This window comes from Diorhabda carinulata, chromosome X, assembly GCF_026250575.1.
Source record: "Diorhabda carinulata isolate Delta chromosome X, icDioCari1.1, whole genome shotgun sequence".
NCBI lineage: Eukaryota > Metazoa > Arthropoda > Insecta > Coleoptera > Chrysomelidae > Diorhabda > Diorhabda carinulata.
The window spans coordinates 63731233-63759227 of record NC_079472.1 but is presented as its reverse complement, the minus strand read 5'-3'; the positions used below and the strand labels follow the sequence as shown (position 1 = coordinate 63759227).

The 27995-nt window shown below is 34.8% G+C and overlaps 1 protein-coding gene across 7 annotated transcripts in view; it reads left to right on the top strand.

Moving 5' to 3' along the window:
• Positions 1 to 27995, top strand: part of LOC130900629 (afadin) — a 191493-nt gene that overhangs the window by 125397 nt on the left and 38101 nt on the right. For 6 of the 7 annotated variants that reach the window (XM_057811357.1, XM_057811356.1, XM_057811362.1 and 3 more), the window contains one exon: positions 26560 to 26768. In XM_057811357.1, the coding sequence (XP_057667340.1) occupies positions 26560 to 26768 (209 nt within the window). Of the gene's footprint in view, positions 1 to 24387; positions 24533 to 26559; positions 26769 to 27995 lie in introns of those variants that run through there. The other variant, XM_057811360.1, reaches the window with a different exon arrangement.

Genomic DNA, 27995 nt, shown 5'->3' with positions numbered 1-27995 from the left:
GTGGAAGGCAACCTTTTCTTTCTCAATTTTAATAATTGATTATTGATTGTACCGAACCGTTTTTGTATACAAATTTCCATAATAAATTTTTGTCCACCCGGTACCAATTATAAGTGTTGTACGGTATGGAACAACCAAAGGGAATAAATTCGTTTGTGAATAAATGAGGGCATGTTGGGAAAACGTGGATTTGTATTTTTTATGCCCATTTTTTTCAATAGGTGTGTCATGTGTCAATACCAATTTTTTTATTTCGAATGCGTTTGCCCCAATTCTTTTTTTCAGACAATTACATTTTTTATTTTTAAAACTAATTACTTGTAACCCTAATTTTGTCAGAAAAATGGTTGTGAAAATAAGGGATGCAGTTTGGGAATATCGATTACCGATAAAAATTAAATTGTTTTGTCCCAATATTTTTGCCGGACAGATAGGTTTTTTTTATATTATTATAATAAATCCCTTTTGTCAGAAAAAGGGTTGTAATTAGAAAATTAGCCTTGAGGTAATAATTTTTTTCATAAACTAGACATATTTGGCTAGTCAAATGACCCATTATTTTTTTCCCACAATTTTTTTTTTGCTAATTATATGATGAAAATAAATTTACGAATGTGATTATAAATTTTTTCTTGCATAAAATTGGTAACTTCGTGACAGCTTGACAGGCAAACGCTCGGCTACCATAATGCGCCAACTCCGAAATTTTTCAGACTCCACCAAAATAACAGATACAAAAAGTTTCAACGGTGTGGTCATAAAAAAAAAATTTTCGCTTGGCCCAAGGTGTTTTCTAATAACAGCCCATTTTCAATCAGCGGCCATATTTATCGCAAACATGAGGATGCTCACTGGATGAGAGAAAAAGTTACGGAATATACTGGAGAACCTAACCTAACCAGCTAAAGGCTTGCAAGACCAAAACCAGCTAAATGCTTGCAAGACCAAAATCAGCTAAATGCTTGCAAAACCAAAACCAGTTAAAGGCTTGCAAGACCAGAACCCGCTAAAGGCTTGCAAGACCGAAACCAGCTGAAGGCTTACAAAACCAAAACCCGCTAAAGGCTTGTAAAACTAAAACCAGCTAAATGCTTGCAAGACCAAAACCAGCTAAATGTTTGCAAGACCAAAATCAGCTAAATGCTTGCAAGACCAAAACCAGTTAAAGGCTTGCAAGACCAGAACCCGCTAAAGGCTTGCAAGACCGAAACCAGCTGAAGGCTTACAAAACCAAAACCCGCTAAAGGCTTGTAAAACTAAAACCAGCTAAAGGCTTGCAGGACCAAAACCAGCTAAAGGATTGCAATACCAAAACCAGTTAAAGGCTTGCAAGACCAGAACACGCTAAAGGCTTGCAAGACCAAAACCAGCTAAATGCTTGCAAGACCAAAACCAGCTAAAGGCTTGCAAGACCAAAATCAGTTAAAGGCTTGCAAGACCAAATTAGCTAAAGGTTTGCAAGACCAAAACCAGCTAAAGGCTTACAAAACCAAAACCAGTTAAAGGCTTGCAAGACCAGAACCAGCTAAAGGCTTGCAAGACCAAAATCAGTTAAAGGCTTGCAAGACCAAATTAGCTAAAGGTTTGCAAGACCAAAATCAGCTAAATGCTTGCAAGACCAAAACCAGTTAAAGGCTTGCAAGACCAGAACCCGCTAAAGGCTTGCAAGACCAAAACCAGCTAAAGGCTTGCAAGACCAAAACCAGCTGAAGGCTTACAAAACCAAAACCCGCTAAAGGCTTGTAAAACTAAAACCAGCTAAATGCTTGCAAGACCAAAACCAGCTAAATGCTTGCAAGACCAAAATCAAGTTATTCCAGTAATTTTTCAATATTATTGTTGATATATCGTTTGTTTATGGACACACTAAAATATTTTTAGAACCTTTCTGAACATACAGAAAGAATAGAAAGTCTAGAAAATGATCTACCAGTTTTTTGAGAAAATAATTAACACTATTGCTATGTTTTCACTTAATACCAACGCATGAAGGTTCTGTAGATGATTTCCATAAAAGAGTTCAGGTCCTCCATCTCTTTTTTTTCGCAAAAATCTTCGCTGACGAAGTTCAAAAAGTTTCAACTTTCTGCTTCGATCCATTTTGTTATAATAGAACTGGAACTGCCTCTTATATTCGCATTTTTTGACTAAAGATTAACACTAACTAAAATCAATTCAGAATGGTGGGTGACTACTCCAGAAAACTTTAAATTAGTGGAAGATATTCTTCTAAGTAACCGGCGCTTAAAAACAAAAGAAATTGCAGCACAGACCGATGTTTCCATAACAAGTATTCTAAAGATCTTACATCAACATTTGAATATAACAAAAACCTAGTACAAGGTGAGTTCCTCGATTCCGATCAATTCTAACTTGTGATGAAATTATTGTTTTCCACCATTATCCTACATCCAAAATAGATTCCATGGGAGTAGCATGGAATAGAATCTAACAAATATTTTGTGACTGCAAGGGTATTCTTTCGATTTACTTAGGGATCAAATGAAACTGTGACCTGTGAGGCAGTTTCGGCAAGAAATTATGGGAAAAAGCGCTTACTTCATGACAATGCTCAAGTCCACACTATTCGCTTTCCAATGCTACCATACAGCTCTGAAATGATCCAGCGCGACTAGTTTTTATTCGCAAAGCTGAAGGCCGAGTTAAGGTCAACTTTTAGGCTCGTGCTCGCGTTAGCGCCCTCTCTCAATATGTTACGAAGTGTGATTTATAAATGCCTAGCCAACGGGAAAGAAACCAGCTCAGATCTCATGACACTGGAGCTTAGAGCTCTAATGACTGCTTGGCTATTGGACAACATGATAATTTCCTGTTTGAGCGATAATTCCTTCCTTTGTTACGTCGGAAACTTTTCGTTCAATCCTCGTATCATATAATAAATTATATTGACGCTACTTTTGTGATATTGGTGACAAAAAATGCACTAGAATAGAATAACGGGACTTATCGTTTGGCGTGGATCTTAATGGTGTATTCGTATACTGTTCAACTGCATTGCGTTATAGTGTATGTATCTATTTTATCGCGCTATGTTTTATTTTAAATCACTGTGTTTGTATATTGGAACTAGAACATACGATATACATACCTATGATGAAGTTATGCATAAATTTAATGAAACGTACTACTCATTTTGGAAAAAAATGCAAAAACATGTCATGAGAGTATTGATAGGAAACCGGACGTAAATACCACCAATAACACAACTTTTAATCCGGTTAATTTAGAGTTACATAAATTCCCATAGAGCTGAAAATCAGTAAAATTGTTTTAAATAGAATTGAACATAGAATCTGAATGTTTCCTATCATTTTCGTGCATTGAAAATATTTTATTCAATGTCAAAGGTCAAAAAAATGATTTTTTCGCAATTTTCAGCAAAACGGCGAGTTTCATCATAAAAATACCTTATACGAAAATTGTAGATCAAAAAATTACCTACAAAAAACGTATCAATACTTTTTTTCCTACAAGCCACTGTTTCTGAGATATAATGATTCAAAAAGTTGTCGTATTTAATGGTTTCACCAATATATTTTCAGCAGTAAACTTTTTTTACAACATTAAAATGAACCGAGACTTGTTGTGAGTATTTGTAAGAAAAAAATTCTGTTGACTGGTTGGAACTGTCATAAATTCATCAAATAAATTATCAATTGCTAAAGTTGAAGGATGTTGTTCTGCAGTTTTGGTATTTCTCGTACTATCATTATAGCCATTAAATACGACAGTAAATCTGTGTTATAACTTTTACAGTTTTAATCGCTATATCTCAGAAACGGTGGCTCGTAATAAAAAAATTGTTGATACGTTTTTTGTAGAAAATTTTATGATCTACAAATTTTCGTCTAAGGTATTTTTATGATAAGTTGCTGATAATCGCGGAAAACTCTTTTTTTGACCTTTGACTTTGAATAAATTTTTTCCATGCACGGAAATGATGGGGAACATTCAAATTTTATTTCCAATTGTATTTTAAACAATTTTACTGATTTTCAGCTTGATAGGAATTTATGTAGCTCCACTCTTATTTTTTGGTCTAATTTGACCGGACTATTTATTGTGAAGTCCACTTATAATATTCATAAACAGTGGGAACCTAGTAGAAAAGGAGGAGAATATAATAAAAATAAAAGGAAAAATAATTTACGGGCGATCTGAGGGTAAGGGGATGAGTTTTTAAGGGTAAAAAACGATTTATTGCGATTTCCGGCAAAACTACAAGTCCTATGGAAAAAATTCAAATAGCAAAGTTGTAGGTAATAAAAAGATCTACAACTTTTGTATTCACACTTTTATCATATAATCCAAAATTTATGTAAAAATTTAAAAAAACCAACTTTTCCGTTTTGGATTTTTTTCTTTTACAGAAAACATTTTTTTCATGAAATTTTGTGAAAAGTTACCTATTTATGTCTCATTTACAATGTAATTTGTTTGCTTTAAAATATTTATTTTGACATAATATCGAAAAAATATCTTTGGTTCGTTGAAATCTGTACTTCCTGCTGGTATAAAATATATTACCATCACCATGGTAAACTTCCCTCGAAAAGGCAAAAAAACGAATTCTCATCCGAAAATTTCATAATGTATAATTTTTAAATATTCATGAAAATTTTATATTCTAATTAATTAGAGTGGAAAATTTTAGTAAATAATTAAAAATTGTACATTATGATTAAACAAAATTTCGAATGCGAGTTTTTTTGTCTTATTTTTTGCCTTTTACCATGGTGAAAGTTAAATTTTTCTACACCATCAAGAAGTAGAGATTTTAACGGACAAAAATTTCACCGACGTTTTAAAAAAAGCTGATATTTTGATGGGAGAATTTTCGTTCGAAAATTAGGGTGATTTTTTTTATATTAGGTCAATATAAATATTTCAAATCAAATAAATTACATTGTAAATGAGACATAAAAAGGTAACTTTTCGCAAAATGTTTGTAAAAGAAAAAAATTAAAAACGGAAAAACTTGGATCTTCGAATTTTTCACATAAATTTTGAGGTTATATGAAAAAAGTGAGAAAACCAAAGCTGTAGATCCCCTTATTACCCATAACTTTGCTATTTTTACCTTTGAAAATTCACCTCATTCCTCTTCCTGACCCCAGATCGCCGGTAAATTATTTTTCTTTTTTATTTTTATCATATTCTCCTCCTTTTCCAATTGGTTTCATCGTACTATTATTCTTTTGGTTTCAAAATGATCGACCCTGGGGGATGAAGTGGTAATGAAAGTTGCAACAACGTTACTAGATACTTTTCTGGTAATTTCTAATGTACGTCAGTTGTTGGTGACAGATATTGGTGGGCCTTGCATTTTTGCAATTCGAAAAAAATTATTTCCACGAATAGTATACAATAAAATTCACCATAAACTTCGTTTTCGTCTGTTTTTACAAAGACCCAAAAGTGGTATTTTGACAACAGCGCTCGGAAAATATTTCCTGATCTCCAATTTTTTCCGTGCGCTACTAGGATGGTTCCGTGAAAGCTAGTTCTACTCGTTCTAAAACAAAGCGGCTCTGCATTGGACCCAATTTTTGCGATGGATCTTTATCTTCGTAGTTTCTCCCCATATCTCTGCACCTACAGTAGTATTGAGTCTGGTGGCATTCGGACCCCCGATATTTCTCATTAATCGGCTCGGCGATCGTGTGATGATTTGTCTGTGTCTTCTTATATTTCACCAAAACTCATTTCCCTTTCTAGTGTGAATCCCAAATATTTTATGAATTCTTTCGTCTGGATGAAGAGCTCTTCGATTTTCAACGCTTGGGTATTGTCAAATGTTGTCTTCTGTTTATTGATCCAGAAGATCAGATCTGTCTTTTCCGCGGCTATCGATAATTCATGGTCTTCTTCTCAGAATGTAAACCTTATTTTGAATTATAACTCACAATTTTATTATAAGTTTAATATAAAGTTATTGTTTTTCATTCTTATAATTGATCGTAGAAAAAATAGTATATGAAACTCGCATTTAATAGTTATCTGGATACTCGCCAAAGGTCCTGTCGTAAATGCTTATGGCTTAATACAAAAAACCATATTTCTGTAGATTTGACAAATCGTCGTCGAATATTTACCTCTAAGCTCTCAACGTAGTTGTTTCATTTTTATTTCATTGAAGTTAATAATTAAAATGCTCGGTTTTACATGAATTTCTATTTATACTCGAATAGAGTCGGTAGAAAAAAAAACCTTCGGTATGTTACGCTCGAAAACTTAGATCTAAAACGTCCTTAAAACGAAGTGGGTGTTAAAACTTTGTGCGATAAAATAAACTTTTACTAAAATGGAGTTGTGTAAGTTTTGATTAAATCATCTTGGAACATATAGACCGGCTTCGAAATGATGGGATTTCGATCTTATAAAAGGCTCAGGAATGCGAAATGCGAGATTTTGTTAGGTACGTATTATATTTGAATTTTCATGTTCCCTTTGCTTCCAAATAATATTATTTCTCAACAGTAAGATTGTATATACAAGCCTCATCCAAGTGAAGTAGGCTTCAAATTTGTTTAAAACTGCTCCGTATTTCTTGCTGGTGAGTTTGCAATTCTGAAATGGTTCTTGCGAGAAACGATCTAAATTTTTCCTATATGCTCCGCCACAAGACTCCATTCGAAAAGGAATTTGAACTATTGGAGAATTTCAAAACTAAAATAATGTTTTTCTGGCTGTATAACAAGAGGCGTCATCTTATTGCAAAATACATCTCAAAAGATTAAGACATTTTATATATGTTAAAAGTAGATTCTTTTCTGGGGCATTTCAATACAAGGTCACCCCGTGTCTAAGAGGGGTAGAAGACTAAAAAATTTTCCTAGCGCAAGTCGTATCCAAAATAGAGGACATTGAAAAAAGTTTTTCTATTATTCTGCCCAAACCAATAAGTATTTGAAGCTAATTAGATTAGATTTAGGTCGTAAAGGCCGAGAATCTGTTTTGCTAATACTTTTATCGATTGTGCTTGTTTACTGCTCAAGTAGCAGCGACTTTGCAAAGTGAGCTACCTATCTGGGAGCTATACCAGCTCGAATGTAAGTACCGCAGCTTTTCTTTATGGACAGCCTCGCACTCACATATGTGTTTTTTTCGTTCTTTGTAGAAAGAGCTGTTGGAGTTTCTCTGATGTTCTTCAGATGGTATTTCACCGAAATGTGTCCAGCTAAAACACCAATAACTCTTCTTTGCTCAATGAAAGGACCGTTTCAGCTCAGTTAGTTGTTTCAGACATTGAACTCCACATTTGTGATTTCTTCTCGTTTTCCGACTTCTTATGACCACGACTTAATGGCGTTTTGGTAAACCTATAAAATATTACTGGCAACTCCTTTCATAGGACCCGGTATGACGTGGTAACCACATTTTAGTAATTTCCTTGTTTGCTCACAGTGAGTTCAAATATTAGATGCAGTTTCATACTAACTTTGATTCAATTTCATAAGAGTCGAGTGCCTGAAGGGCTGCTCTGCTATCTGATAAGATAAATATTTTTGAAACATTGTGATGTTAAACAAAACTTTGCTAAATGACCTACTGCGAAATAAAATTGAAGAACTCCTTGACTTTGCACCCTCAATTTAAGTCCAAGGTGAAATTTTTGCGTGGGAAAAAAAGGAGATGCTCGACAATTGCTTGCATCTAAACCCAAAGATTGATTTTACCTAAAGGTTAAAAGCATTAATTTTTTATGATTAATAAACAAAATTAACATTGGAAACTGTTTACTATTTTGATCGTCACCTCTACGTATTTTCGAGAATATTCTGCGGGGGAAATAAACTTTTTTTTACAGAGTAATTTTATAGAAAATTATGAAAGTACCTCACTGCTCGTGACCTATTTAGCGAGACCGACGTACATACAAATGCAACAATTCTTCTTGTATATCTAATAATCATCTCGACGTTTCCATTGTACCATTAATAATAACATCCAACCGTGAATAACTAATGTGCCGAATCAATAACAGAACTAGAGATATATAGTTCCGGTGGGTGGATTCATACTGAACTTCAACTATGATCAAACTTTGTTTCTGCTTCATTTGATGCCTTTATATCCGTACGGTTAATTTTAAAAGTTAATTTATGCTTTTGCTAGCTTCTGTTGATCGAAAAAGTTGAGATACGAACGAGGAAAAAAAAATAAAATACGAATTAAGACTGGAGTGGTAAATAAATTCATTTCGGCTATTTATTGGGTACAACCCACAACAATCAAATATTTATTATATATTTATATATAGAGGTCGGCATAAATCATGTAACGCTTTCGAAAAATCTGCATAAATCCGGCAACGCTTATAAATCTGGCAACGCTCTCGAAAAAGATTAAAACGAAGCGTGTTCGTGTTTTATCGTTATGTCTGTGTCATGATAACACGTGCTCGTCGAGGAGACGCGTTTTCATAATGAATAACCGATACAAATTCACGCTTTAAGAAAAAGTTTTTTCGTTTCGTCATATCTAAGGACAAAACTGTGTTTACTGAATGTCAACAACAATTTCCTAACTCGCCGCTACCAAATCTTCCAACAGAGTGAAAGACGTAACATAAATTCTTAAAAACGGGCTCTGTTGCTGACGCGCCGCGTTCTGAACGACCGGTTGCGAGGATGATCCGCACTTCCAGCACTAAATTTTGTCTTGGGATGAAGCAACCTTCATACCCTGTGCTTTTTTCATATGGGGCCTTCTCAAGGATCGCGTTTTTTCAAGAGGACCACGCACCTTTCCCGAACTCTTCGCGGACCTGCCTCTCCGATGAGAAACGTTGCCGTAAATGCATTGATCAAGATGGGCATCAACTTGAACACTCACAGTTAACCTTTTTCGGATCTCTTTTGTAATTTTTTTTAATAAATTCATTTTGACGCTGCATTTTTTTTTTCTTAATGCAAATTCATTGCTTGACCTATGCCGACCTCTGTACAATGTGAAACATCTGTATTTATTCAGTTTCCTGTTGGCAAACGGGTATATTTAAAATTATTACCATCCAAGTCAGATCTAGGTGGTCAACTCTAGTGACATCCCCTTCCTATCCATTTGTTTGTAAATTGTCTATTTGGATATTTCATTACAGCTAATTGAAAATGCGACACATTTTTACTCAGATATTCCAAAACGTAGTTGTACAAAATTTTTGTAATATAGAACAAGTGGAAGTTGCATCTCCCATACTTAGATATAGAAGGGGATCTCTCAGAGTAGTGGTAAATACAAGAATATGTAAATTTTAATATTAGGTCACCCCTAATCAGCCCCCCAGAATGGTTCGATTTCCGTGGCGCTAAAATAAATCGAAAATGAGGAATGGAATTTTTCGATATCTCGTTTCGTTTTCGAGATATCGATATTTAAAGTTTTAATCAAACGTTAGTTCAAAATTCGCTTTATTGAACAGATGGCGTTCAATACTTCGATTCATATGAATATTTTATCACTTCAAATTCATTATGAATCTTGTAATTCAATAAACAAGATTTTTTATTCAATTTTTATATTATTTACCCTGATACTCCGAAATTATATTGAAAAAAACAGATTTTTATAACAAAATGAGCCATTTTTGATAACTTTCCTCACTCTGTGATGAATATAACTTAACGATAAATACATGAATAATTTGATATTTTTCATAAAAAATATTTGATGATAAATTGAAGATTTAGTTAGTAATTTAATGTAGAAGCCCCCATAAGAAAAAAAATTATAATAAAATAAAACTGAATAATCCTCACGCAAAGAAAAAAATTTTTTAGACAATTTTGGCTGCAAAAAATTCACGATTTTTGAGCTTTTTACACTCAAAGTGCACCACGAGAAGGTTAGGTTAGATTAGGTTGATATATACAAATACTTAATAAAAATAAATTTTTCCGACTTCAAGTATCGACATCTCGAAAACGAAGCGAGATATCGAAAAATTTTATTCTTCATCATCGACTTATTTTGGGTCGATTTACAAAATCCAGACGCCACGGAAATCGTACTCGTGCCCCAAGTTTGGTATTTTTAACTAAAAGGACTGCGAAAAATGATTTTTTTTTTCGAAACTTTGTACCCTACTTAGAGGCTCTACAACTTGGTTTAGACGTAAATTGCCCCCAACCGTCATATAAACGCCTGTGTCCTGTACCAGTTCTTATGAGGGATACCCTGTATAATTGCATGTAGATATAATAATACATTATTCACCTACTCATTCAATCCAATTGGAATATTCACCTCGTTGAAATATAAATTAATAATGAATTAAAAAATCGTTGATTTGTGTCAACAGCTTAGATTCAATTTTCATGATACATTTTATCCAGCTCGACATTAATTAGTTGATGATGTTGAAAGCTGCATTCACACTTTACCATCAATTATTTTTCTGTAACTTTCACCATAATTTTTTTCGAATAAAAATGCCGAAAGAGATATGACAGTATATTAGTTGACGTCTACTTTTTATTAAATCTTCACATATCGTATTAATTAAGAACTTTTATCATTTAATATAACAATATATGTCTTAAGGTGGGTTCACATCTCACATAAATTCTTGTGTTTTACATCATAACGATACGGCGCAAAAATGTGTGCCCGAAAACGTAAATTATTGCGTCGTGCGTTGTGCATTGTTGCTCAGTCTGTACGTCGCACCCCCAATTGATGACATTATATATTTTGTCTTTGTATTTTGAAAACGTATTAAAAACGAATCACCACTTGCTAAAAAGCGTTAAGTGACAACTAATTTTGCTTTCACGGTTATGCACTCTCGAAAGAATGTGTGTTGTTTCGCAATTTTTGATCCAATATATCCTGAACCTGATCTAGAGATGGCGGTAGTTCTTTGAGAAACACCATTGCATTAGAAAATACACAATTTATACAGCCATGTTTCAAGTTGTTTAATATTTGTTTTTCAGCCATCAGTGGTAAACGTTTTCAGTGAATTTGTAAACATGGGCATTAGTCCAACTAATATAGAAGCTGAACTAGTTTCTACTCTCAGCAGTAAAATATTGGGTCGCAAAGTTTAAACGATGCCGTACGACTTGTAAAGACCAGCATCGCAATGATCGACCAAATGAAGTGACGACTCCAGAAACGTTGAAGAAAATCCAAAAAGCTGTACTGAATGATCGTCGACTGAAATTGCGCGAGTTAGATATAGTAGGCATTTCAAAATGTGCAGTACATCGCATATTTACTGAAAATTTGGACATGAGAAAGCTTTGCATAAGATGAGTGCCGCGTTTGCTCACAATGGAACAAGAACAGAGTCGTGAAGATGTTTCCAGTGTTTGGCAATGTTTAAGGCCGAATTTTTGCGCCATTGATAAACCGCGGGTCCATCATTTTACACCCGAAACAAAAAAACAATCGAAACAATGGATTGAAAAAGGAGAACCCGCTCCAAAGACGGCAAAGACAGTACCATCTACAGGCAAGGTCATTGCGTAGTTCTTTGGGATGCGCGTGTGATAATTGTCATTAACTATCTTGAAAAAGGAGAAATTATCAACGGCGAGGATTATGCGAACTTATTGAGCGAGGGAATCGAGTAAAACCGCCGCATTTGTCTAAGAAGAAAGTGTTGTTTTTCAAAGACAATGCACCATCTCACACATCTGTTATTGCAACGGCCAAAATTAATGAATCAAAGTTGGAATTGCTACCTCATGCACGCTATATTTAGCCCCCTCCGATTATTTTTTGTTACCATACTTAAAAGAAGATTTTCCAACAATGGAAAGGTGATATTGGCAGTGTGATGTCAGTAGTTAATGGCTATTTTGTGGAAATTGGTTCTTGAACTTCGCTTGGGCAAGTGTATGGAGCTAAAAGGAGATTACTTCTGGCGTACGTCGTGTCTTACAAAAAGTTTCGCGTGGAAAATGTGTGCGTCACTACACTTAAACTAAATCATGTGAGTCGCAAACAATTTTGCCGAATGCTACGTAGAGATGTAAACCCGGCAATATATGCCAATCTGTTAAGAGTACAAATACTCGTTGTGGGACTCAACATTTTTAGGTTTCGCACTTCAAATTATGTGTGACAGGTCTATAAATGTTAAAAACAAGTCAATACGATCATCCGCCAATGCGGAGATGAGATTAGGGTTTTAGTTGGTAAGAGTAATTAAAGTTAAACTTTCTGAATTACATTTCTAAATTCATTTATTTTTTGAGTTGACATCATAGTCCTCTACCATAAATTGGAGTTGTCGTTGAGGGGCTCCGAGCTAACGATTGGCATGATTTGTACTACGTATCAATCTCAAATTTCTCATTAAATTGAAAAAAAACTCCGACTGAGTGCTATAAGTTGTTGCAATAGGCCTATGGAGACAATTCTCTATCTCGTACGCGTGTTTTTGAGTGGTGTAAGCGCTTTAGTGAGAGCCGAGAGAGCACTGAAGATGAGCAGCGCCCAGGTTGCCCAGTGACCATTTCAACTTCGAAAACAGTGATCAAAATCAACCAAATAGTTCGTGCAGATCTTCGAATCAGCATAAAGAAACTGTTAGAAAAATTTTACACGAGAAATAACACATGATAAAAGTATGTGCGAAGTAGGTGCCAAAAAAACTGACTCCTGACCAAAAGCTCTTGATCAAACGGGTCTGCTGAGATTTCCTTGAAAGGTTAGATAAAAATATGTTTTGGAAGGGACCCGATTTGAGTCGATGGAAGCGGTAAAGCAAAAAATGGCAGAGCTCCTAAAGGCCCTCACCAAAGAAGACTTCCAGCACTGGTTTCATCAATGGAAAATAAGGAAAGGTGTGTGGCAGACCTCGAATAATTCTAAGCTTCATTTTTTTTATGTTTAATTATCATGGAAAAAATAAATTTTCACATTGATCGGCTAACGGTTGCTGAAGAAGTAGTGAAGGAATGAAATGACGACGAAACATTAATCTCCATAGCATCTATTGAGAAACTAGCTAAATATTTCTGGAATTTCTACTTGGTTAAAATGGAAAGGGACGCAAATTAGACTTTAATTGGGACAACCGCTTTTTCTGAATCGTGAAAATTTAGTTATTTCGATACAAATTCTTATGCATATACATGCAAGTTTTTCAAAGATATGCAAAAAATTTATAAATGCCCAAATTTGCGTTTAGGATAGAATCCGTTCTTTAATTGTCAAAGGTCCTCTTTGTGGGTCGAGCAAGTCTTTCTTAGTTTCTATTCTATCGCTGTAACGATAAAAATTACTGACGAAATGTCGGTGAACTATTTAAATCTAACAACACGTGACGATTGCATCGTTTTAGCGTGAATTAAATCGTTAGATAATTTCTTTTCTTTGTCGAGCCGTAGTCGCGTGTACGATTGTGTACAACATCAAAGCAACAAGTTACATAATTCATACATGACTCTTTAAATGAAAAAACTGTGATTATTTATCAATATTTTCTTCGTTTATTTCCATACTCTTTTCAAAGCATCTTTGGTGTAAAAATGTTCGTACACCGCCTGCTTAAATTCGTCGTCGCAGTAAAATATTATTATGATGTTGTCCAACAGCCAAGCAGCCATTAGAGCTCTAAGCTCCAGCCTCATTAGATCTGAGCTGGTTTTAGAATGACTGGAATGGAGGGAATTGAGATACGTAGTGTGGTCCATGCGAGCCGTAGTGTGTAACAAGCCTTCAGCTTTAGGAACAAAACATTGTTGGACGGGGCCAGGTCAGGGCTATATATGGTGAGTGTTCAATATTTGTGAAGCCACATTCGTGTAAAGTAGCCTTGGAAGGCGAAGCAGTGTGGACTTGGGCATTGATATCAAGCAAGCGCATACCTCAGCTGATTTAGTCGCGCTTCTTCTTGATAATTTTTTGACGCAACTGCCTTATAAGTCATAGTATTATTGCATTCGAATCCTCTATCAAAAGAATACCGTCGCAATCCCAAAATGTTGTAGCAGCATTCACTTTTTCGGTTCTTTTCCTATCCTTTATTTTTTTAGCTCAGGCTGACTTTTCTGTTTGATTTGTGTTTGTGTCAATTCTTGTTTAGTGAAAAATTTTATATGAGGATTGCTATTTGAGTTTTTAAATAAAACAACATGTGAAGATGTGAATATGTCATCATAAAGTCTGAAATTTTTAATAGTAGATGTACACAGAACGTGTTGTGTCACGCGAGTGCTATTTGAGTTATTTACAAATACTTGGAAACATTTATCTTGGTAAAAAAATCATCATCTTTTACGAATTCAATCGTGATCACACTTCGCTACAGAATAAATCCAACAGTTGTCAGAGCCAAAGCAAATGCTTACCTGTTTGTCATAAGTGTTCGAAAAAATCAAGGAAACCAATCGCAGATGAATCATTTTCCACCACGTCTCACACAGCTCAAACAGCCAAAACATAGAATAAATGGGTTTCTACACCTGAAGAAGCGTTCAGAAGAAGATGCGTTCAAATCCCATATTTTGAAGGTATCTCAATGGGTTCAATCACCATTCCTTTTCGGCAACATAGAACGGTCAATTTTGAATGGTACACCAGCCTTTATTTGCCTCAATCGGACTGGAAAAAATGCTTCGACAATTGGTTCAAACGCATGCTTAAGTGTATTGATCTTAATGAAGAATATTGTGGAAAACAATAAAGCCACATCCAATAAGAAATATTTGTTTTTTTTTGTCCATCTTAAAACTTAAGTAGCAATCCTCGTAACAGCTCAAAACTCTCAAAACATTTTTCGAAAAAACTTAACGAAGTGATCTATAACAGAATGGATCGAAGCAACAATTTGAAACTTTGTGTGAATCTTGGTGCTGTTTGTGAGTTTCTGAACAGAATTATGTTTATATGTATTTGCTGACTGTTTCTATGTATTTGTTCACTCTCGAATCTATGAGAAACTACGTCTTTTCGATTCATTATTAGGTAGACTGAAAAGTTCGTACAATGACAAATAGATGGCGATACCAGTTTTAAGTCTGTATGCTTTTCAGTTAGCCCTGACCTTCAAAAGACACGTGTATAAATTTGACAGCTGTGCTAGGGTTATAAAATACCATTTTGAGTTCAATTTTGTTAGTATAAAAAGTATAAAAACATTTTTATGTGTTTTGACCCGAAAAAATCAACCATTCAGAAGTGGTTTGCTAAATTCAAACGATGGGAAAAAAGCACGACGTCGATGCACGCAGTGGATGAATTTTTCAGTTCACATGTTACCTGCCACGTGTATACGTTTAGAAAAAAATAAAAAAAATTTAAACCATTAGACATGTTCGTGTTTTTTATCTCAATTGTGATTAATTAAAATTGACGCACCTAAAAATAACTTTATCGATTAAATAATTTTGTGTTATCACAAATAGTTTTACATCTCTTTTCCTGTGAACAAAACTACCTGTTGTCGAAAACCGACCATAAATCAAACCCTTACCGGAAATAGATCTTTCCCTTCGATTACAAAACTACTTAAGGCGACTACAATTTATTTGAATGACCCAGCTTTGTCTGAAATTTCGAGAAATTGAAATAAAGTAGACTTGAATAAAAAGGATCGAAATCAATTTAAAAATACAAAATATTTATTTCAATGTGCCCAGTCATTGTTTTGTCATTTTTATATAGTTTTTCAAAAATTATTGAATGAATTGTATTGATTCCCATGTTCATCAATCATTCTATTTACTTTCATTTCTAAATAATATCTATTCAAATTTTTTTTATCTTTATTATTACTTTGTTTCTTTTTGTCTCTAGATACCTTTTGTTTTCATCTATCTCTCCGTAATCTTTTCGTTTCAACTATCTCTTCATCTTCATCCTCCACTATGTTCTTTTTCATATGTATTCGTGCCAACGTTTTTTATCATTTTCCTCTTCTTCTTACACATCTCTCCCCATTTCTCTCTGTTTTTACTTATCTTTTCACCTTTGCTAATTTGTTTCTATTCATATGTTTCTATCTGTCCGTATCTCTTCATTTCCCCCTTCTTTTTTACTCATTTTTCAATTATATTTTTACTATCTCTTCACATTTATCCATGATTTTATTTCTTTTCTTCTGTATTCTCTATGCGTATCTTTATCCATTAGTAGATTTATGTATATCTGGCCACATCTTTCTTCCCTTTTCTTCTAATGCGTGCTCTATTCGTTTTTCGTCTTTTTCTATCCGTATTTCTCTCTTTCTGCTCATCTTTTCATGAATCTCCAATTATATGTTTCTCATTTTGTTCTTCTATTTACTCATTATTCTTCATTTCTCTTCTTTCTCGATTCGCCTGCCTCGCAATTAATTTTATTTCATTATAACTCTAGATTTCTTAATATTTGTTTTCTTCTCTCTACTTATCTTTCTCCTTCTTAATATATTTCTTACTCTGTCATTATCTTTTGTTTTCATCTATCTCTCCGTAATCTTTTCGTTTCAACTATCTCTTCATCTTCATCCTCCACTATGTTCTTTTTCATATGTATTCGTGCCAACGTTTTTTATCATTTTCCTCTTCTTCTTACACATCTCTCCCCATTTCTCTCTGCTTTTACTTATCTTTTCACCTTTGCTAATTTGTTTCTATTCATATGTTTCTATCTGTCCGTATCTCTTCATTTCCCCCTTCTTTTTTACTCATTTTTCAATTATATTTTTACTATCTCTTCACATTTATCCATGATTTTATTTCTTTTCTTTTGTCTTCTCTATGCGTATCTTTATCCTCTAGTAGATTTATGTATATCTGGCCACATCTTTCTTTCTTCTAATGCGTGCTCTATTCGTTTTTCGTTTTTTTCTTTCCGTATTTCTCTCATTTTTCTTATTATTTCATGTATCTCCAATTTTTTTCGTTACTGTATTTTTTCTACCCCTGCATTTTCCGTTTCTTTCCTCGTTTTCTCCACTTCTCTACATTCTTTTTCTGTTCAATTATATCGATTCATTTTCCTATATGCCTTGTCATTTCCTTCATCGATTTCCTCATTATTTTTCTCCTTTCTCATTCGTGTGCCTCGCAATTCTATTTATTTCTTCATTATGACTTTACATTTCTTGATGTTTGTTTTCTTCTCTCTACTTATCTTTCTCCTTCTTAATATCTTTCTTCCTCTGTCATTATCTTTCTCTACTAATATGATTAAAAATATTATGCTCAGAGTAAATTGAAATGTTCTTTTTCAATATTGGATTTATTTTTGACTATAACTCTTATTTCTAAAGATTGAATAAGTACGCTTTGATCTCCCTCGTATTTATAGATCAAGTTCTGTGAAAAATCCACTTAAGTCAATATTCACTTAAGTGGATATTTGATAAATACCCTACGTTCTTCGAATAGTCTGTAAAATATCTTGTGTTAGTACCATAAAGACGTATGTCAAACATTCTTTTATGTCTGGAAATTGACGGTTGTAGCTTAGTCTTTATTACAAGGGAAACAGTGCAGCATATTGTACATTCTGAAGAGCGGTCTTTTCAAGTTAAAAAATGGTGGTGTGTTTTGGTGTTTTTTGTCAACATTACGATGTCAAAAGTCAACAATGTTCGATGCGTAAGTTTTTGGATATATCGACTATCGATTATTATTTCAACACTAACGAAAATAAAATTATTTAGAATAAAATAAAATCCAAAACTAACAATCCTAGTACGACGAAAAACGGTCATTTAGTATTCTATCTATACGGGGTCTTTCCTATTTCATGCACAATTTATAAAATATCTTGCATTCTACATTTCTTCATTCACTTCTCTTATTTATTTATTTCCATTCAATGATGAAGGTTCAGTTTATAGTTTATGGATATTGCTAGGGCCAGAGTTGTACATAGTTGGCCTAAGTCTGGTCCCATCGTAAAATCCTATACAGGGAGTCTTAGCTTTAAAATGAGTGTTATTTTTATGCTAAAAAAGATATCAAACGAAAAGGAATCTTAAATAATCATTTATTTGAAGTTAATCTCTCCTCGACTCATTAACAGCTTCCAATCTCCTTTTCATGGATTCTATCCCATTCTTCAATTATTACCGAGTTCGATTTTGTGGCTTATGCACGATTTGTGTTTGAAGGGGTTGTCGCCTGAGACGATTTTTTTGCTCACGAGTATAGATAGGAACAGACTGAAGTGTAATATGAATTTCTAGAAATATTGTTATCTAAGAAAAAACTTATTTAGCTTAGTAAAGTTTCATATCCGTTTCGCTTTTGAACTCTGTGAACTAAAAACCTCCAAATTCTGATAAAAAGTATCAAATTAAATTCTTCTATTATAATCTCATAGAACTACTTGCCAATATATACAAAACTGCATCGTTAGCGGTATCTTAGTTCAAGTTTTTTTCTGAAGCAACGCATAGTTTTGTGCCTTTATGGAAAAGTCCAGTCCATTTTTGAATTATGTGAAGAATGCCTCCACATTATGATAAAATCGAGACATCAAAAAACCTTATATTAAATCCAGAAACACCAAATCAAGTTCTTAAACCATGTAGGTATTTCAATCTTTTAGAACTTGCCAGTATCTATCATAAATAGAATTAAGTTGGTTCAAAAGAATACATCGCTATTCACAACATTTTTAATTACTCCCGTGCACTAGGAACGAAATACCGAGAAGATGATTTAAATGCATGACTTTGAACAGCAACAATTGACCACGAGATCACCATTTTTTTGAGTATTTTGAATAGCCATCCGTAGAAATTCCAACACAATCCATGTATGGTAAATTGAGTTTCTTTACTTGACTTACAACTATTTGTTTTTATTCGATTTAGTTCCCATTTCTTTGCATATTTATAGTCTTTCACTTTCTGTTCTTCGACTGAAAGTTCTGTTTCTATTTCTATCAACTGCAGCGCTGCGATCGTAGTCCCGAAAATGCGCGGCAGTTCATTATAATGCTTCTTTATGTCACACTTAATTTAAAATGGCGCCGCTTTTGAAATAAGATTCGTTTTCTAAATGCAAAAAATGTTAAATCGAGTGAAAGTTATCGGCAACTGATTAGAAGATAAGTCAAACAGTTCAATGAAGGACGAGATCAAGTCCACGATGAGGATCGCTGTGGTTGCCGATGAACTGGTTCATACAATTGAAGCGAAGTTTGAATGTACTATTAGCGCTCTTGCGAATTGTTACTGGAAAATTGAAATTTCCAAAACTTTGCTCACGTAGGATACTCAAAATTCTTCTAAACAACACAACACAACGGACGGGTAGTGCTCTTAAGTTTTTGACAAGCTATATGTAATGAAGACAGTGGCGATTTTCTGTCACGGACAATCACGGGGCATGAAGCTGAACCCCCAGAAAATAAAAGGCAATCGATGGAATGGAGACACATTTGGTCCCCAATGAAAGTTGAGCCTAACCAAATCTTGACACTCTAAAAACTCATGTGAAGCATTTTTCAGGAATATTAAGAAATTGGGCGGCGCAATACAGAACAATTACCGAGAATTATTGTCAAAAGGTGTTGTTTTAATCGACTTCATACTACAAACGTGACAAAAAAACTTTTAAGAATCTAGTTGGGACGTGTTTGATCATCTTCCCATTAGTCCGGACATCTTTGCTTACACCTAAATTATTTCATTGGTGATGAAGAGGTCAACGATGAGGACGAGCTGAAAGTATATGTTACCACTTGGTTGAAAACGCAGGAAACCTTCTATGAAAAAGACATACAAAAACTTGTGCCTCGCTATGACAAGTGCCTACTAAATTTGGAAAGCTATTTAGCAAAAAAAATAGTTTTACCTCTTATATTAATCGATTCTGTGAGATATAGTTGATGTAAGTTGCTTATAAATCGTTAAAGCCGTTACGGAGATAACCGAGACAATCTATGAAAACGTCAATTTAGATTTTTATTACATACGTCGATTTTCACGCAGTCTTATAAAAATTTTATTAGACCCCATGTATTATCGATCAAATGTTTCATTTATTTCCGTTTCGTCGAGTTAACAAAAGATAAAAATTATTAACACGGTAATTTTCTATAGCTACCTACAAAGAACTGACCTAATTTTAATCTTTCAACCTAAACTATGTTAATATCGATTGGAGTTTCTGCAGCCCTTATAAAGGGAACTAACTGGAAAAATAAAATTTTCCAACGCGGACATGATACGTACGTATAAACCATAATAAAATAACGATTCTCTTCACTTTTTAATAATATTTCATCCTTATCAATTTCTTCCATAGTTTTCCATCCAATCTTGTTTTTGGTACCACTAATTGTTCAAGAAATAAAAATCCAATGTTGATTTGAGTGTTTTTCTTGTTATCTTGCTCGTGGACGTAACCTTCTGTTTCTAACTAACTTATGAGGTCTTAAAACTGAAGTTTATTCTCTTCTAACTAGCTGATGTGGTCTGGTATTTGTTCTCTTTCGTATAAGATCTGCCTTTTCAATAAAATTAGTACTGCTTGGCGAACGAAAGAATATACACTTGACATGCGCAGCCTATGAACATACAACGCCTTTCTTAAACAGTCAATCTGTTAACAAATTTATAGTAAGTTATATTTTCGAAAGGGAAACATCTTTCCATTGCTGCGCATATTAATTCAATCGGATTCAAATCGTGATAGTAAAGGGGAATATTAATTATTACGTGTGGCGACTACCTTTGGAAATAGGTTTTTCATTATTTATTAGTTCGTTCCACTGATTCCTAGGATTGCGCGTGTGCGATTAGAGCTACGACACGGGTGGACTCTTTAATACCACGACGACGCGTTTTAAATTTGCTCAGTAGACACATTACAATGCTCCCACACCCCCCGTGCAGCCCAGATCTAGGTATGAGTACTTTTGAAGACGGTTTATATCCGGTCCATGAGTTCTTGGCCTCAGTGTGCAAGCTTTACACAAAGTTCGAACTTGCTGCTTCGATAAATTGGCATTGGAAAGGAGAGTTCGTGAAAATAAAAATAGAGGTCACCAAAAGCACCAAAAAAGTGATGGATGCGATATTTTACGACTGTGAGGGTAAATTTGATTGACTTTAAAGAATGATTTATAACCATGAACGCGGCATATTACTCTGATTTCGTAAGGCAGTTGCGTCAAAAAATTATCGAACGTTTATAACCAATTTCTTGTTATTTAATTGCCTTTTTTTAGTTAGTTTCGTTTAGGCCTCATATATCGGCACCGTCTAAATGAAATGCTCATTTATCAGTAGCCTTTAAAATAACCTCTGAAGTAATTTCTTGTGAACGCCAAGTGTAAATATACGTCCAATTTATCTCTATTTTTTGGTTTCGTCGTTACTGCTAAGAGAAAACGTTCTTTGTATGTTTATATAGAAGACTCGCTGTCAATAAACTACGAGTAAATTGCTTTGATGTGTGCGTTCATCTGACGAATTTTTTTCTTTTTCTCTATTTCCTGTTTTTGAATAGAGAATTAACTTGTTGGGATAAAATTAAATTAAATCTAGCGTTATTACATCAAAAGAAATCATTTTTATTAAAAGATTTAATTGATGAGTATGAGTAAGCGGTTTTGACATTCAATTAAAATACAGTTTTAATAACAAGTCTGTCACACAATCATCACTCTGTTGCTTTAATACCACTCAGCGCGACATCATATGCAGGACATCTCGGCAACTTTAGCCGTTATGTGACACTACCATCGGTTTCATCGTTCGTTTCAAATGATGATCTGTCGAATACGCCAATTAGAGCAACTCAGCTTGCTCAAATTCATCCCTCTTCGCAGAAGGAAGTATCATGTTTCATGAGGCTATTGGAGATCCAATAATTTGTATGGACGCTAATACTCAATCTCATACTATTAGAGCTATAAACTGTAGGAATCAATCCTTTGAAACGACCTTTGAATCCCAGATATAAAGTCTATTAACCATGATTGTTAAACCAGCAGCTCGTGGGGTTCACCAAGAACTTGTCCAAACTAAAGAAAAAGAAGAATCATAGGTTTGTTCTTCAACGCATAGCAAACAATAAAAAACAAAGAGAACTCTGGATGCCAGATTAAATATTTCACTCAAAAATAGCTTTCAATTGGGTTAGTCTAAATTATTACAAAAACTTTAAGCAATCCTTCGCGCCGAACGGCTGCTTTCCCAGATATAGGGCTATTTACCATGGTTGTTGGAAGAGCAGTTTGTTGAAGTGATCAAAAACTTGTCCATCCTGTAGAAGAAGAATGGAATCATAGATTTGTTCTCCAATGCCTGCCTTCATACAAGAATTTATGAGTTTTCGATGGAAGCTGTATACTAGATGGAACACTACTCTTAGCTTACAATTGGGTTAGCATGAATTGTTCGAAAAAAACTGTAGGAATCAATTTTTGAACCGACCTACATTTTCCTCAATATACAGTCTGTTAACCATGATTGTTAAAAGAGTAGCACGTAGAAATCATCAAGAACTTGTTCATGCTGTAGAGGAAGAATGGAATCTCCCAAGAGTGGCAACCAATTTGAAATATTGAGATCTAAACCCATCCAATACAAGAGTTTATGATTTTTCGATGATAGCTGTACGCTAAATGGAAGATTAGACACTGTTTAAAAAATTATTTATGCTTCATAACACCAACCGGTAATTCACTAGAGTTGACAACTTCAGGAGTAAGCGTGAGCTATTTAAATCAGCTATAAATTATGAAGAAACTAGGTTGTTTTCAACGAGTTCATTCCAGTAGGTCAAAACGGTAACACAGTTTTATTTTGAAGAAAAGGAGAAACAATTCTTGATATCTCCCACAATAAAAACATTTTCTTTAGTCTTGATGCTAACAATTCTGAAGCTTGTTTAGAAAGATTTTAGTTTCTTCTTTATTTGGTGATGAGCTTGGTCCTTTAATGTCTTGTTTCAACCTACAGGGACTGAGACAGGCAAAGACTCTTCCGGGAAATAGGAGTTCTATCGGGGCTCTGTCACCTCAACAAACACCTGAAGACGCTAGCAGAATTTGCGGCGTAGACGTTTTGTTGCAAAGAGGACGAAACCTCTATCCACATTTTCTCGAAGTGTGAAACGCTAAGAAAGTTCAGAGCAGTACACCTGGATGCGAAATAGAAGACAAAGATCTTTGGCAATTAGAGCCATCCCATATACTAGACTTTTTAAAAGAAGTAGGATTGATGGATCAGCTGTAAAAACTGGGTTCTCTAGAATTCCAGCAAAAGGGGGACAAAATAGATCGCTAGACCCTTTGGGTCGCAGTGTATATGGTACCCCAAATCAATGTATTGTTCTAAAAGTTCAGGTATAGTTTAAGGCACGAGTCAGGTGAGTCAGGTGAGCGCTGCACTTGACATTGTAATATATAATTAAAAATATAAACTAATTAACTCGAGCCGTTAAAAAAAGTGGAAATTCGTGGCAACAGATAATAAGTAAAATTTGAAAATTAATATTATTGTCCCAAATATTCCGTCCCTAAGACTATTAACAAAACACACGTCAGACAGTATCGTTGTGAGTTTTGTAGCGATATGAGGGTTGCTCCTTAAGTTAGGCAAATAAAAACAAAAATTTATAATTGGATATGGCTTGTTTAAACGTATCAACAGCTTCTTCAGGTGTAGAAAAACGTTGACCTCGTAATTTATTTTGGATCTGCTGGAATAAGTAGAAATCATTGGGTTCCAAACAAGGACTATACGACGGATGACCCATCAATTCGATGTTTTGACTGTTTTGTTTGAACTGCTGTATGAGAGCTCGCATTGTCATGGTAAAGAATGATTTGTCTTCTGCGATCGGTATCTAATGCGAACAAATCTTACAGCCTAATGTTCATGCAATATTGAATGGATGCCAGTGAAACTAATGCCCAAGTATGTCTCAATTTCACGGTACGATCATACAATATCAGCTTAGGTACAGCCGATTTTGAACGACCTTAACGAAATTTATCCTGTAGCGACGTGCGACCACGATTGAATTCGGAAAACCAACGAAACACGATGTCTCGAGATGGTGCTTCATCACTAAAAGTCGAAGAGAGTTGATCGGGACAAAGCTGTTGCTTTAATCCACGTCGAAAGTCATAGAAAATCATCACACACTTATGACAGATCGTTCACCATTGAATATACTAAACTTTATGATAGATTTGACATATTCACATCAGTGTTGCCATATCCGAAAACTTGAGTAGCAATCCTCATATTTAACAGTATTAATATCAACAAAACTGTATTCAGAAATTCCAACTTAATAATGAATTAAAATAAAAAAATATATCTGGTTCACCATATGGTATTTGGATATTTTTGCCAACAATCGTAAATTTAATCATTTTGTTGATAATCCGAAATTTTGAACTTCGGTTCGGCTCGCATTATTTTTATTGGCGATGTTCTCATTGCCAAGAATTCTAATACATATGTTGCAACGTCACCTTCCCCGTAGTTATTTCTAATAACCTGTACCGATTCGAGTGTTTTTACGTTTTGGAAAACTTTTTTCTTTCACGGTGATCATGGGTGTTAAAGATATGTTTGTGAAGTTGGGTGTGTATTATTTTATTTCTAACTAATACTAAATTCAAAGTTTAAATATTTAAAATGAAGCTTGTTGACAAAAAAAACGTACAGGACACATTATACGAGGTCTGGCTATTAAATAACGAGACTGCGCGCCTAGAGGGCGTCTTAGACGGGTGTTGTAAAAATCGAGTAGTGCGTTGGGTATTTAGATATCTTGTCTATGCACGTCCCAAAACACGTTTCCATCACTATTTGAAACGGCTTGATACGAACGTGTTTTTTCTCACTATGTGTGAAGAAAAACAGGAGCAACGTATCAATGTCAAATTTCTCGTTAAATTGATAAAAACTACGACTGAGTGCTATAAATTGTTGCAAAAAGCCTATGAGAGACAATTCTATATGTCGTGCGCGTTTAGCGTGTAAGCGTTTTAGTGAGGGCCGAGAGAACACTGAAGATAACCAGCGCCCTGGTCACCCTGTGACTGTTTCAACTCCGGAAACAGTGACCAAAATCAACCAAATTTTGCGTGCAGATCGTCGAATGAGCATCCGGAAGATTGCCGAGGCTGTAAACGCCACTAAAGGAACGATTAGAAAACATTTACACGAGAAATTACACCTGACAAAAGTTGGTGCCAACAAATCTGACTCCCGACCAAAATATCTCTCGTCAACGGGTCTGCTCAGATTTCAGGTTAGGAAAATATCTGCTGAGTCAATGGAAGCGGTAAAACAAAAAATGGCAGAGCTCCTAAAGGCCCTCACCAAAGAAGACTTCCAGCACTCTTCGATCAATGGAAAAAAAGAAAAAGTGTGTGGCCCTTTTTCGTAACCAGTCTCGTCATTTAATAACCTCGTATTCTTTGATGGTTTTTTTAATGATTTTTTCGTCTAATAATCCGTTCATTTTATTTCTACCCATATTAATTCAAAAGGATTTACTCCACAATGGTACGGGGAATGTTTATCAACGATATATCATCTAAAGTTACCATTTCTTTGACATCATACGAGAATTGTCTGAAAAGTTTCTAACCTAAACGGAAACAAAATATTTTGTTCCATTTCCATTATTATTTTTCGTCCTTTTAGCGCGAGTAATTGATTTGTTGATAGCCTTTCCATACCTTTAACTTTAATCAGACAGTGGTCCAGTACCATTTGGCGAACTTTTTCGATTCGATGATTGTCGCAATTTACGGTCATAAATGATAGAGCAGAGTCTTCAGATACAGTTTTCGCCTTTGCTCAATTTGTTCTATTTTCAGAAAAATCTTCACATATATTCACATATACAATTGTTAAACAGAAATTAATAGTTGAAAAGGTTTAAAATTCACGCGAGAAGAAGAAAAAACTTTTTAGGCAACCCTCTTATACTTTAAATCTGTGTTTGTAAATATTCCCAACTGATAAAGTTGTGGTGCGTCTTAAGAAGAATAGAAATTTATGTTTAACGCCAAATAAACTATAATTCTAGTTTATTTCAGAAAGGTATAGAGTAATAAAACCTCATTAGGTATGCAAATGGACCACAGAGTGACCCAACGAATATTTAAGACACTTATATAGTTTGGCATTGATTTCATTGTAAAATTCTTTCTTTTTATCAAGTTCAGGTAGTACCACCCGGGTTGGGGTCAATATATGGGCTTAATCTATTGTTATCCATTCACAAACACTGGAAAATAATGTGCCAAAGGCGTGGAAAGAATTTTATGTTAACAGAATAAAAATTAGGCATTATGTACCTAGTATTAGGTACACTTAGTTTTTATTGAACATTATACAAAAACTATATTATACAGAAATTATATTATTAAGAATCGTAATATTCTTCGTCATCTGAGGAACTGTCATCTCCTTTTGACGTTATGATTAACACACACTTATGGCCGACACCGAAATTGAGCCGAACTGGACGGAATTCCCCATTTTATTACTCTATACCTTTCTGAAATAGACTATAGTTTTGTCTATTTATAAATAAAACTAAATTTGAATGATATGTCAATTAGGACATAAGTAATTTCCTCATTTCGTTGCAGGCTCCATAATGTTTCACGTGAGGAGAAGACCTGCGGATTGCGCTCCGAGAAAAAGAAAAAAGAAACCGGGAGCTCTAGGTCAAGCGGCTAGCACCCGCGACGTCCGAGGAGATACCGCACCATTGCTCGTCGAACTAGGACCTGACGGATCGGCACCTCATCCAGGCGATACCGCTAGAACAATCAGACTAACCAACGATGTCATGGAGGTGAGATATAGAATAATATTTACTATAAATACTGATCTGACAACGACGCGCTAGTAGACATACGAGGGGTACCCAAAAATAACCGGAATTATTTTTTAAATGCTATATATTTACAAAACAACCTTATCCCCTTCAAAATACTCTCCAATACAAGTAATACATTTGTCCCAGCGTTGCTTCCACTGTTCGAAACATCGTTTGAACTCATCCTTAGAGATGGCTGCTGTCTTTGTCTTTTCTTGATGTCTTCAATGTTTTCAAATCGCCGTTTCATGCCTCTTTTCAAGCGTGGAAACAAAAAAAAAGTCGCATGTAGCCAGGTCAGGCGAGTAAGGTGCGTGGGGCATGTTATTTTTAACCAAAAACTGGCTAACAGCGATGGCTGAGTGTGCAGGTGGTGGTGGAAAAACCAGTCACCTGTTTGCTGAACCGAGCTCCAAGATACTACACTGATTTCAGACAGTTCATCAATTGTCTGTCGACGGTCTGTGCGCACAAACTATCGAATTCTTTCAACATTTTCATCGATTCGGGCAGTTGATGGACGTCCAGAGCGAGGTTTGTCATCAATCGACATGTCACCATTTTTAAATCGAGAAAACCACTCATACACTTGAGTTTTTCCCAAAGCATCTTTTTTTTCAGCAGTTTTCAACATTAAAACAGTTTCGGCAGCGTTTTTATCGAGTAGAAAACAAAATTTCACAGCGGCACGTTGTTCATTTAAATTTGCCGTCATAAAAAAACGATGTAGCAACGAAACAGCACTAGCAAAAACGATCACTTGTAACGAACAGAACGTGGCACGAAACGCCCCGCGCGGCACTGAACTGGCGACGAGTTGCGCTAGACAGGCCCTAGCGGCAGAAATCAGTACTACAAAAGCTCCACCCATCGCAATGCTATTCCAGTTACTTTTGGGTACCCCCTCGTAAGTATCATTTTCCATCAGCTTTCCTTTTTTTGGTAATATAGAATATTTACTATAAATAATGATTTAGCAACTTTGCGCCTTTTGATATAAATATTATATTTTTCTGCAACAGATTTCAACTTTTTGTTTTTCTTCTGGATTGAAGGTGGTGGACTTTTATCAAAACAAGGCTATATATTCTATTTGGAAATGTAGCCGTTCAAATTGACCTCTTTTGACCCTGTTTTTTGTGAGTGGTCAGCCACTACTTAATTACAACTTGATACATGTTTTCGGTTCTATTCTGTATCCCT